Genomic DNA, 12,738 nt, shown 5'->3' with positions numbered 1-12,738 from the left:
AGTGAGATTTACAAGGACCAGGTCCATGATCACAGAGCAAGAAAAGAGGGTGAATTTGTGACTGACCGACAATGAATGCACAATGGCTGTATATTTACATCTGTACATCAGCACATCCAGCACTTCATTCCTTCTTTAACTGATAATATTCCTTCATAGGGATAAAACCCATTTTGTTTGCCCATTCATCTACTGAGAGACATTGGAGTGGTTTTCCCTCTTTGGCTATGGTAAATCATGCAGCAGTGAGCATGTGTGTATGGATCCTTGTTGGGGTACTTGATTTCAGTTCTTTGGGAATATACACTGAATGGAATTGCTGGTTCATACGGGAAGTCTGTGTTTACTTGGTCAAGGAGCCAACAAACTGTTTTCCACCATTTTCCACTCGAACCAGTGATGTGAAGGGAGTTACAGGTTCTCCACATCTTTGCTGGGCTATGTGGGCTCGATTTTTGTCCTGTCTTTAGAGCATGTCCTTATCAGTGTGCTTGTTCATCTTATTCTACATTTTAATACTTAAAAAAATTCTTTTGGTAGTGAAGATGGACAAAAATGCATTTATTTTATTTTATTGATTTTGGTATCTTCCATCTCTTTTGTCTTCGCCATCATAAATGGGATGTGCTTTCTCAAGGTGGTTTGGGTTTGCGTCAACTTTGTCTCCCCCTTGCAGGGAAGTTGTCCACTCTGTCATACCAAATCAATTCTTGACTGTTTTTGCATTAACTTTAATTAACTTTTTCATTTTTCTAACATATAATCCATTTTCCAAACAAGCTGGTAAATATTCCCTTTTATTCGCAGGCTTGGACTCTATCTTGTAACATAATGTACATCCCTATGTACAGTTCTGTTGTTAAGATATGAATGGACGGCACTTTCTTATGTTTCTCTTTTTTTTTGGTCTAATTAGTTATGCTTGAAAGCAGAATGCATTTTGATTCATGGTACACAAATGGAGCACAACTTTTCATTTCTCTGGTTGTACACTATGTAGAGTCCCACCATATGTGCAATCACATATGTACCTGGAGTAATGATGTTTATCACATTCCACCATCTTTTCTGCCTCCAAACCCTTCTTCCCTCCCTCCTCTTTGCCCAATCAAAGTTCCTCTATTCTCCCTATGCCTCCCTACCATCATTAACATCCACTTATCAGAGAGAACATTCAGCCTTTGTTTTTTGGAGGTTGGACTACTTCACTTAACATGATGTTCTCCAACTCCATCCATTTTTAAAAATATTTTTTAGTTGTAGTTGGACACAATATCTTTATTTAATTTATTTATATGTGGTGCTGAGGATCAAACCCAGGGCCTCCCATGTGCAAGAAGAGTGCTCTACCCCGGAGCCACAACCTCAGCCCTCCAACTCCATCCATTTACCTGCAAATGCCATATTTTTATTCTCTTTTATTGCTGAATAATATCTATTATATATATATATGTATCACAGTTTCTTTATATATTAATCTGTTGAAGGGAATCTAGGTTGGTTCCCCACAGTTTAGCTATTGTGAATTGAGCTGCTATGAACATTGATGTGGCTGTGTCACTATAGTTTGCTGATTTTAAGTCCTTTGGGTATAGACCGAGGAATGGGATAGTTGAGTCAAATGGTGGTTCCATTCCAAGTTTTCTTAGGAATCTCCATACTGCTTTCCATAGTGGTTGCACCAATTTGCAGTGCCACCAGCAATGTATGAATGTACTTTTTCCCCCACATGTATGTGTTCCTACGTCCCTTCGGGGTCAATGGTCACTCGGCTACCTTGTGTGTGGGGGGAGTAGAGACGTGGAATCAACACACAGACTCCAGGAGCTGGTGAGAGAGAACTGGCTGGAGACCCGGTCGTCCAGTAGCTCAGTTTATTTTTGGAATGCACACAACTGTTATAGGGTTTGAGTGGGGTGTGCCTGTCAATCATACATAAGCAAGACAACTTCCATAAACCAATCATCTTCTGCCTAATGTAACCACACTGTGTGGAAACTCTAAATATTGCTGTTGTGGCAGAAAGCAATCTGGAAGGGTCTTTGGCCCTTACTGAGTCAGGGGTTTCATGCCCTGAAGCCCTCCAGTCAGGCCTGAACGAACGTGGATGTTTCAAGCATTTCTGAGCTGCTCGTAGCTGCTAGCTGCGGCTGAAAGTTATTCCAACCCCACGTCCTTGCCAACACTTATTATTGCTTGTATTCTTTATAATTGCCATTCTGACTGGAGTGAGATGAAATCCTACATTAGTTTGGATTTGCATTTCTCTAATTACTAGAGATGTTGAACATTTTTCCATATATTTGTTGATTGATTGTATATCTTCTTCTGAGAAGTGTTTGGTCAACTCCTTAGCCCATTTATTGATTGGGTTGTTTATTTTTTTGGTGTTAAGATTTTTTGAGTTCTTTATATATTCTGGAAATCAGTGCTCTATCTGATGTGCATGTAGTAAAGATGTTCTCCCCCTCAGTGGGCTTTCTCTTCACATTACTGTTTGTTTCCCTTGCTGAGAAGAAGCTTTTTAATTTGAATTATCCCATTTATTAATTCTGGATTTCATTTCTTACACTTTAGGAGTTTGGTTAAGGAAGTCAGGACCTAATCTGACATGATGAAGATTTGGGCCTACTTTTCTTCTATTATGTGAAGGTCTCTGGTCTGATTCCTAGGTCCTTGATCTACTTGGTTGAGTTTTGTGCATGGAGTGAGATAGTGGTTTAATTTCATTTTGCTGCATATGGATTTCCAGTTTTCCCAGCACCATTTGTGGAAGAGGCTGTCTTTTCTCCAATGTATGTTTTTGGTGCCTTTGTCTAGTATGAGATCACTGTATTTATGTGGGTTTATCTCTGTGTCTTCTATTCTGTACCATGGGTCTACATGTCTATTTTGGTGCCAATACCATGCCAATTTTGTTACTATAACTCTGTAGTATAGTTTAAGGCCTGGTATTGTGATGCCCCCTTCTTCACTCGGGCACTTTTATGATTGTTTAATGGCACTTAGTTTTATTTGTTTCTCTAACCTACAGTTGTCACATAGTTTCTATTCATGCCTCTACATTTTGCTGTTAGTATTTATATTTCAGATAATTTTCATATACTTTGCCAAATTCTCTCCAAAGGAATCCACTGATAAAATCATAAGACTGTAGTTTGTATCTCTTGAGCAAAACTAATATTTGTCTAACTGATCTCAAAACGATTTGTAAAGTGGATGTAAGCTTTTGAACTTCAGTTAGCCAGCTTCCTAAGCCTGGATTCTAAATTTGATTGGACTTGCCTCATGTGGGAAATGGACATATTTTCCTTAGGTTTAAGTAAAAATCAAACAATGGAGACTTAGATTGGTTGGAATCTATTATCCCTGCAGAATGTTGTCTGATTGCTGTGTAGTCACCTACTTTTCCTAGCTATAGCAGCCTTACCGCTGTCAAAGAGCAGCAGCAGATTTAAGACTACCACTCCATTTATATGCTTTGTAAAGAAGAAATCAAGAAAAATGACATGTCACTTAGTAGACTTGAAAGTATTTTCACGCCTGGAAAACTCATCCTGAACAAGAGACACAGCACACATGCACGGTTGCAGACATGAAGTCCCAGCAGCTCACCCCACTAAGAGTACAATGTGAAAACAGAACTATTTCTAACATACCTCATTTTGTCCACTAGCATCATAAAATACTGGTTTGCATATATTTGCACACAATAACAGATATCTTCTAGCCCTTCTCAGTGAGATAATTTGGGCTGATTGATAGGTAACACTTGAAAAATAAAGCAATTCTAAATCCAAAAATCTTTCATTAATTTCCAATAATGATTTAAAATCAGAATGTGCTAGGGACAGTGGTTTGGATCTGCAGTGTCCCCTAAGGCCCATGTATTGGAGGCTTGGTCGCCAGCTTGTAGTGCTACTGGGAGGTGATGAAATCTTTAGAAGGTGGGATCTAGTGTTAGGAGGTGGTCAAGTCAATGAGGGTGTGCCCTTGAGGAGGGGTTGGAACATGGGCCCCTTCCTGTTTCTCTCTTTCCTTCTTGACTGCCATGAGGTCAACAGACCTCCTATGCTTTATGTTCTAACCATGAGATTCTGGGCACCCACAGGCCTTCAGCAACAGGACAAGCAACCCGAGACTGAAACCTCTGGGATCATGAGCCAAAATAAACCTTTCCTCCTTCTAAGTGGATTATTTCAGTATTTTGCCACAAAAGACTGACCAATACATTAGGTTATGCCATGGAAACATCTCAGACATCTCAGTGACTTCAAACGAGAAAGGTATTGTCCTGCACACTGTATGTCCTCAGTGGATGTGCAGGCAGCCTGTCATTGGGTCCTGGAGGCACACAGGCTGGTGAAATGGCCGCCATCTCCAAGCTAGGTAGTGGTTACACCAGAGAGAAAAGAGGGCTTTCTGTGCGTTTCATATTAGAAACACTATGTACTAAAGCTAAGAAAGATGTTATTGACTCTATAGCTGGGAAATATAGACTGCTGGAGCACAGAGAGGGGAGGAGAATACTTGGTGGAGAGTTTGGGATTTCCCCCTATATGCTAGCCCATGCCTTTTATATATACAATCATGTCAGTCCTTGAATTTCCCTTGAATTTACCATGACCTAAAACATTAACCCAGGGGCTGGGGTTGTGGCTCAGCGGTAGAGCGCTTGCCTCGCACGTGCGGGGCCCTGGGTTAGATCTTCAGCACCACATACAAAAATAAACAAGTGAGGCTGGGGATGTGGCTCAAGCGGTAGCGCGCGCGCCTGGCATGCGTACAGCCCGGGTTCGATCCTCAGCACCACATACAAACAAAGATGTTGTGTCCACCGAGAACTAAAATAAATCAATAAATAAATTCTCTCTCTCTCTCTCTCTCTCTCTCTCTCTCTCTCTCTCTCTCTCTCTCTCCCTCCCTCTCCTCTCTCTAAAAAAATAAATAAACAAGTGAAATAAGGGTGTTGTGTCCAACTACAACTAAAAAATAAATATTAAATAAATAAATAAATAAAATATTAACACAGACTTGAATAAAACTGTCATCATTTTGTAAATAACCACATCGATCATCAGGCCATGTAGTCTGATACCGTGTGCCCTATCCATGGAAATATTACTTACCCAGTACTTTTTTTTGGGGGGGGGCAGATATGGAAACCAGGGGCACTTGGCCCCTGAGCCACATTCCCATCCCTTTTTTTGAGATGATCCACGGACTCCCAGAAAGTGTTGACACTCTGCAAAGACTGTGAACATGCATAGAATTTTCTATGATTTTATGTCTTCATAAGGACTCTTTGAGTCAAGGATACCTAAATGCAGTGTGTGTATTCCCAGGGCAGATTTCAGAAAACAGTGGCCAATGGCACTTAGCAGATTAGATTTGCTAAACTGAGTGTTTCCTTTTAGGGTTTTCAAGTGATAATTCAGTGTGCGTGGGTTCTTTTGTACATACTGAGCTCCTTCTTGGGAGGTCATGTCATTTCTGCCCTCCCCCTTCTTCCTTGCCATACTCCTTAATCTCCCACTGCACTGAACTCTGAAATGGAAATGCCCAGAGGTTGGGTATCTAATATGTGTTCACAATGGAGAGAAGAACCCATGTCTAGACAGAAGTGAAAAAGGGGTCAGAGACCCGTAGGGTAGTTTGGCAAAGTGGACAGAGTTTGGATCAGTAGCAGCAGAGACCCTCTCCTCTAGAACTCTAGGACAGGTGCACACACCAGTCTGACAGTTGCAGGTGTTTTCCTTCAAACTAGTTGCCAGGTTGGAATAAGCGATGACATCAGAGGCTTCCAACCTTCCTGATTGGAAGGGACAGACTCTGTGGACCACTGGCAGTGCAGTGGGCAACAGTTTGTCCTCAGAACTGTTCCTCACCTGATTTCTCCTGTTTGGAGAAGAGCGAACAGACTCCTATTCAACCAAATTCTGGAAGAAGACTTTGCCTTAGTAAGAATCTAGGTTTTGTAGAAAGAAGACAGAGTATGGGAGAACTTATGGCGGATCAAGAAATCTCCCAGTCTGGGCAATCGCCTTCCCAGCCGAGCACCTCAGAATCCCACCTGGAGGTGGTGGTAGATGATGAGGTCCCAAGTCCATCAGGTGAGGGAGCTAGAGTGAGAACTGATTTGACATGATGACTGGTGAGGAGGAAGGAAGGGGTAGAGAAGCCAGGAAAGGTAGACCAAGGAGCCCACTTTTGAAGTTTGAAGTTCCTTGCCATGGGACAAGGTAGTCCACATGGATGGAAATCTGTAGAGAAAGGAGTTGGGTTAGAAGATGAGATCTAAGTTCAGGAAGTGGGTAGAGGGGATGTAAAAAGGGTCACTCCCCCCATGAGAGAAAGTGTCCATAATGAGGAAGAGTTTTGAGGAACAGGGAGATGGGACAATGATACAATCAGGGGCACATGTTTATCAGCAAAGGGGAGAGGCTGAACAGTAGCTCAGAAGGCAACAGTTGAAGGTCTGGGGTGTGGGAGGTGAACTGGGATCAGAGGATGAAAGGATGAGTTCCAAATTCAGGAGCTTGACTCTGCTTCCTTTACTCAGCTCTGTGGGTAAAACCCTGCCTCCCATGTCGGAAGAGCGAGTGGACCTCAGAATCTGAGGGAGACTCGGAGGATGATTTCCCAGGGATTTTTGATTCTGCACTCTGGGTAGAATCTGGACTCCTGCCTGAGACCACTGGCATAAAGAGAAAGAGAGAGTCCTCCACTGAATCTGAGCATGAGCTGGAGGATCTGGAAAGTGGGCTAAATCACCCCTGGGATGTGGAGTCACTGTGTGACCACAAAATAAAACTCAAAAAACAGCGCATGGACTTGGTGCAACCAGAACACCATGAGGTTTTCAACCGGCTTCTAGGTAGGGAGACACCCAGGTAGCGCCCTCCAATCCTTTCTTTACACAAAGAAGGAACTTACAGCCTCTGCACTTTTCCATAGAGCCCTGCTATCCCTGAGATCCCCATTCCTGGAGGACTCTGTGAAACTCTTAGATGATGGATGATTACATTACACCTGAAAAATGACCCTGCTTGGGATCACAGAGCTTGGTTTCAATTGTCCTCACTGATTGCAGACATTGTGGCTGTAATACATTTCATCCTCCCTGAGAGGTGGTTAACGGGACCATGTTCACGCTGTTGTAACTATCTAATGAGAAATGACTTAATAACTCTGGTTGTAAGGTGGTGTATTTTGGGGGGATGATGGGCCCCCACAGTTTACTAGAAGCTCTTACTCATACAGATACCTTTCTGTTACACAAACCCTCACTCAGTTCTTTCCCTGGTGGGGGGTCTCAGGTCTAAGCCACTTTCCCAGGAATGTTCCTGATCTCTTCCTAGCCACCTCTATTGGGCAACAATCCCACACCTTCTCCAAGGGAGGTCCTGTTCTCCTCTCTGCCCTCTATCTCCCATTGAAGCCTCTTCTGGTTCCTAACTAACATCACTGTTCTGCTCACAGAGGATCCTGTTGTCAAAAGATTCCTGGCCTGGGACAAGAACCTGAGGGTGTCTGACAAGGTGAGGTTGTTCTCCACTGGGCAGTGTTACTGATCCAGCACAGGCTGGATGAGGAGGGATTTCTGGCCCATGGTCCTTCCCTCTGCCTCCACGTAGAGCCAACAAAATGTGCCAAGTCCTGGCTCCTTTGTGGCTTGTCACATCTCCCTTCAGGACCTAGCAGTTTCCTGCAGAGAGGACAGGTGGACCTTGCTTCTTCTTGGGGTGCTTTGGGCTTCAAGCCCAAGTCCACAGTCTTGCATGGCTACCCCCTTTTACTTATTGTCACCTGAGGTTCTGAGCTCCTCTCCTCTTTGCACTTCTTGGGACGCCCCATTCTCCAGCTTACCCAAGACCCTCCTCACCCAGCTCACCTACATGCCTTTCCTCAAAAGATCCCATTAGAGCTGATCCTACAGTACACACTAAGCCTCCTCTTCCCCCGACTGCTCAGACTGTCACAGGTCCTTCCCCAAACCAGCAGGTCTCCTTACTTGGCGACCTTCTCTCAGGGGCACTCTTCACCCCAGACTCCCATTCCTCTGTCCCCTCTTTCCTCCTCTTCCAGGATGTGACCTCTCTCTGTGTTTTTCCTCTCTCTCCATCAGTACCTCCTGGCTATGGTCATAGCTTATTTTAGCCGAGCTGGCCTCTTCTCCTGGCAGTACCGACGAATCCACTTCTTTCTGGCCCTGTGAGTATTTGGTCTCCTTCATCAATCAGGACTCACTACCTGGGAGGGTAGGAGGGGAGCAGAGGGGCACTAACCTTTCTTTTACTTTTAGCCTCTTTGTCCTGTTTGCTCCGTGTACACGAGATCACAGCACTGCAGTATAGTTTGTTTTTCTTTTCCACACTTCCCTAGTCAAAGCAAACACACATGCTCCCCAAAGGCCAGTTGTTAAAGAGTCAAGGAAACCAAGGAAACCCAAAGCCCACCTGAGCGGAGTGGAGGAAAGCATGGGCACCTCCTGTCCCTGGCAGAGAGACTGGAGGTGCAGCCACATCTGACTGCTCTTCCTTCCTGTATCTATACCAACATTGCTCTGTTTTCTGCCTCTGGATTTCCAAGACAGATGCCCAATTCCCAGCCTGGCACAGGTCCAGTGTAGGGTGGTCCCCTCTGGTTCTTCATACAGGAGTCTTCTCACATTTGTGGCTCTTTCTACACACCCCCTGAAAATCCTTCCAAGACGGGTCCAACCACCCCTTAGGCCTCTCCCACAACTGTGTTGCTCAGTGCTTTCTAGAAAAAGATTGGAGTCCTTCAGAAGGTGTGTGTCTGGCAGAGTCCTCTGGACCAAGGTGTGGTCCTCCGTAACAATTAATAGGGCTGGTGCAGTCTTGTCTGAAGATGGTCCTCTGGGAGTCCATTTTGGGAAGCTGACTCCAAGGGGAGGTCCTTCTTGGTTGTGCCTCTAAAGAGCAACCTGGTTTCTTTCCCCAGCTACCTGGCCAATGACATGGAGGAGGACAACCAGGCTCCTAAACAAGGCATCTTTCATTTCCTCTACGGGACGAGCTATGCCCAGCGTCCCCTGTTCCACAAACTGCGCTATCAGTTCATCTGCTCCATGGGCTGGAACACTCGGGTTTCCAGGGAGGAGTGTGAGGAGGTGGGTGGTGCTGTGTGTGCTTGTGGGGGGAGAGGGATGGGCTGACTGGAGAGACAGGAAGGTGGGTGGCTGCAGGTGGGCTCTGGGGAGGAGAAAGCTGTGGAGGTTATGCACGGAGGGAAGGACTTCCCAGCCACTCTTCAGTTTTGTTTTTTTGGTTAGTGAACCAAAACGTGTATCTCAATTTACTGTATAACATTTAACAAAAACTTCGTGAATTATGTATATCTTATTTACCAGATATACATAAGTGATTCAATAAAAGAAAGTCCCAATTCAAGAAAATGAATTTCATATCTGAAGAAAAAGTAAAGTATATTAAAAATGTAAAGCCAAGTCCAATTTCTATGCAAAAAGGGAAGTATAGTTTTAGCAGATTTAAGTGACTTTTTTCAGTATAAATTCCAGGAGATTTAAGAGATTTTTAGACATATATCTTTGGTCTTTAATATATATTTATGTATAGATACATCTAACAATTATAAATTATGATTTATTTTAAAGGAAGTGGATAAATGAGATGAAAGAAATCTTTATACCAGATTAAAATTATTCACAAAGTGTAACATTTTATGGTGAAATATTTTTTTCATTTGTAGAATATTTGGACAATTAATTAATACCTTGGAGCTAAGTAGAATTAGTTTAATTATTTGTCTCAAACTCTGGGATGAGCTCTTTTGTTTTAAACAAAAACCATCCAAAACTATGTATATGCCAGGCTTGTAATTATGTAGAAACTGTACTAGGGTTTCAATGGTTAAAGATGCATCTAGCCATGTAACTAAGTTGTTTTGATGGACCCAAGCAGAAACATCACTAACATTAAACCATTATTCTACTCAAATCAGAGGCAATGATAAAGCTTGTCTCTTAATAAATACAACTTTTAAAATTTTATTAGATGGGACACGCAAAGGATTGTATCTGCCAAAGCATTTACAAAATTTTCTACACAGCTAGCATAATTTACTTATCTAATATAAAATAGGAATGTTTATTCAATTTTTATTTGAAAGAAAGCTGAAAATATGATGTCCCATGCCTTATATTATATACAATATGTCCTCATAAGTATCGTCCCTGTTAGTAATAGCTGATATAATGTTGTGATATCCATATATGGCTACTTCATTTGTCACCAGGCTAAATAAATCTAATCATTACACCTCGCTATGTCACCTCCTTTGTAGCTGACAGAACTTAGTTAATAGAATCAAGCCTCTCAACATTGTAGTTTCAGATATTTGTAGACTGTTGAATCACGGTGACTAGAAAGTCCAAATCAAGGTGAAGTAATTTTAAGGAATGGGAAAATAAATTAACCATAACTTCAAAACCCTCAATATCCTATAAAGTCATCAGCTTTGGTGGGGGCTCTTTTCCTTTCCAGATTCAAGCTTATGATCCGGAGCTCTGGGTGTGGGGCCGAGATCGCGCCCTCCTTGCCTAGAAGTCCTGGAACTGTGGAGGCCTGAGGGGAGGGACAAAACTCTGCATCCCTGGCTTGATGACAGACAGAGTCAGTGATTGTCTATTCAGGATGCTCGAGGACCTAACTTCTTGATCCAGTCCTGTCCACCTCCACCCACAGCCACCCTCTGCAGATGGTGAAACAGCCTGAATCTCCAAGTCAGCTTCATGGTCTCAAACCCCAACCACACAGATGACCCCCTAGAGGTGTGCTGGGTGCTCTGAGGCTGCTCAGCCAGACCTGAGAGAGAACAGTTTATCACACAGGATGTGTAAAAATCCTTAACCCACAGCAATTGGGCCCCATTCAGCTTTGATGAATGGTTGATATTGGTCTAAAGTTAATATCCTTTAGCCATGAATCTCTCTCTCCTCCTGTAAATTCTGTTTTTACCTCTCCTTTTAATTCATCTTGGGTCACTTATCCCTTAAGGATACCAAGCGTGGAGATGATTTTTTTATAGGATTGTCACAATTTTAGTAAATACAAGAAATGTTATTTATTTTGAACTATGTTTATTTTAAAGATAGATATTGTTTGGAAAATTGTTTTTCCTTATTAGTTTTATGATGAGTGTTATAGTAGGTTTATGTTCATAAACATTTCTTTGGAATTTTTAATCTTTTATCTATTTTATCTACTACTTTTATATCTCAGTGCTATTACCCCATAGTCTTATAAATATAAAGATTTTATTTGATGTTCCATCATCATAATTGTGAAAATTGAGCTGCTGTTATTTAACTTGCCTTGACATGTTTTTCTGTCATTTTAAAGTATGTATTGTAGGAGACCACATGTGCTATGTGCTTTTGTTTTGTGCTATGTGGTTTGGAAGAGCGTAGCACGGTGCATTGTGTGGAAACTGAATAAAGTTGAAAATCTTCTTACATTAATGATTTATATGATCATGTCATTCTGCATTGTTTGGTTTTTGTCAAATGATACCGTTGTTTAACAGGGTTGTTGTTAATTGACCAAATTTCTTACCTGTGGAGGAAAACAATTAATTTTCATCTTGGAAAACAACAGAGAAGGTTGCAGAACTTTCTAACTAGAGACTGGAAGCAGGAAGCACAGGGAGGACATCGAGAGAGACAACACAGGAAGAGTGAAAGAAAATTCTAGGAGAGCTGTATAACAATCTTAAATGCAAAATCAAGGAGATGCCTTCCTGGTAATGGTCCAAGGACAGGGACACACAGGGAATGGTAGACTTTGATACTGGAGTCACAATGGGAATCTTTTCCAGAACCTGTTTCCAGTTTTACATAACAGAAGGAAATCCAAAGGATCTTGTTGAAATAGAAACTTGTGAAGGGAAATGAAGGTACTAGAGCAAGTTGTGAGAAGAATGAGATGATAGGAAGAGCTCGAGCTGGTAAATAGATAGGCACAGAGAGGAAAGGGCTAACAGTGTGGGCACAGAATGACTGCAGACAAGCATCTTGGGAGATGGGAGCTTCATAGAATATAGGAGCAGCTATGGAAAGAAGCAGATGAAGCAAAGTATCAGCAAGAAGAAAAACAAAGCTAAAGACAGGTTGCAACAGGGCTGGGGATATAGCTCAGTTGGTAGAGTGCTTGCCTTGCATACACAAGGCCCTGGGTTCAATCCCCAGCACCATTAGAGAGAGAGAGAGAGAGAGAGGTGGCAACAGAGTTAGTGATGAGATGTGATGTGGGGTTAGAGAGGCAAGTGGAGATGATGTGAAGAGGCTGGGAAGTGCCAACATGGAATGAGCTTAAGGCTGGTTGAATGTGTTAAAAGAGGAATGGTGGCTGGGTGAGTGGAGCAACTGAAGAGGTAAAATTCCATGAAGGAAGAAGTCATTAAAGACAGAGACTGTGCAATGCAATTCTGACGCTTATCAATTGTATGGAGCATAGGTTGAGGGCCCCCTCTATGCTGCCCTGTCTTCAGAAACCAGCTGTAAGCTCTGGGATTCCCAGACCACTCGCACTTCTAATCAATGGTGCATAACTGGGGATTCCCATGATCCTATTTTGTATAACTCTCTATAACATCTCACTGAGGTTAGGAGAGCATAAATCCTACATTTATTGTTTTGTCTTGTCAAAAAGGACACAAATTGGCACCAGCTAAAAGAGGCACATGGCTGGAGAT

The 12,738-nt window shown here is 42.5% G+C and overlaps 1 protein-coding gene across 2 annotated transcripts; it reads left to right on the top strand.

Annotated features, from left to right (window-relative positions):
- The first annotated feature begins 7,344 nt into the window (after positions 1-7,344).
- LOC144367433 (speedy protein E4A-like) lies at positions 7,345-11,515 on the top strand. 2 transcript variants are annotated; one of them, XM_078023606.1, is made up of 4 exons: positions 7,345-7,541; positions 8,129-8,214; positions 8,968-9,136; positions 10,530-11,515. In XM_078023606.1, exons 2-4 carry the CDS (start codon positions 8,141-8,143, stop codon positions 10,587-10,589), a joined length of 303 nt encoding a protein of 100 aa, XP_077879732.1. In that variant the 5' UTR covers positions 7,345-7,541; positions 8,129-8,140; the 3' UTR covers positions 10,590-11,515. The 2 variants fall into 2 exon arrangements, with proteins under 2 accessions (XP_077879732.1, XP_077879733.1); XM_078023607.1 differs by lacking the exon at positions 7,345-7,541 and having other exon boundaries at positions 7,860-8,214.
- The last annotated feature ends 1,223 nt before the right edge of the window (positions 11,516-12,738 follow it).

Source organism: Ictidomys tridecemlineatus, chromosome 10, assembly GCF_052094955.1.
Source record: "Ictidomys tridecemlineatus isolate mIctTri1 chromosome 10, mIctTri1.hap1, whole genome shotgun sequence".
NCBI classification, from domain to species: domain Eukaryota; kingdom Metazoa; phylum Chordata; class Mammalia; order Rodentia; family Sciuridae; genus Ictidomys; species Ictidomys tridecemlineatus.
This window is presented reverse-complemented; position numbering and strand designations above follow the sequence as displayed.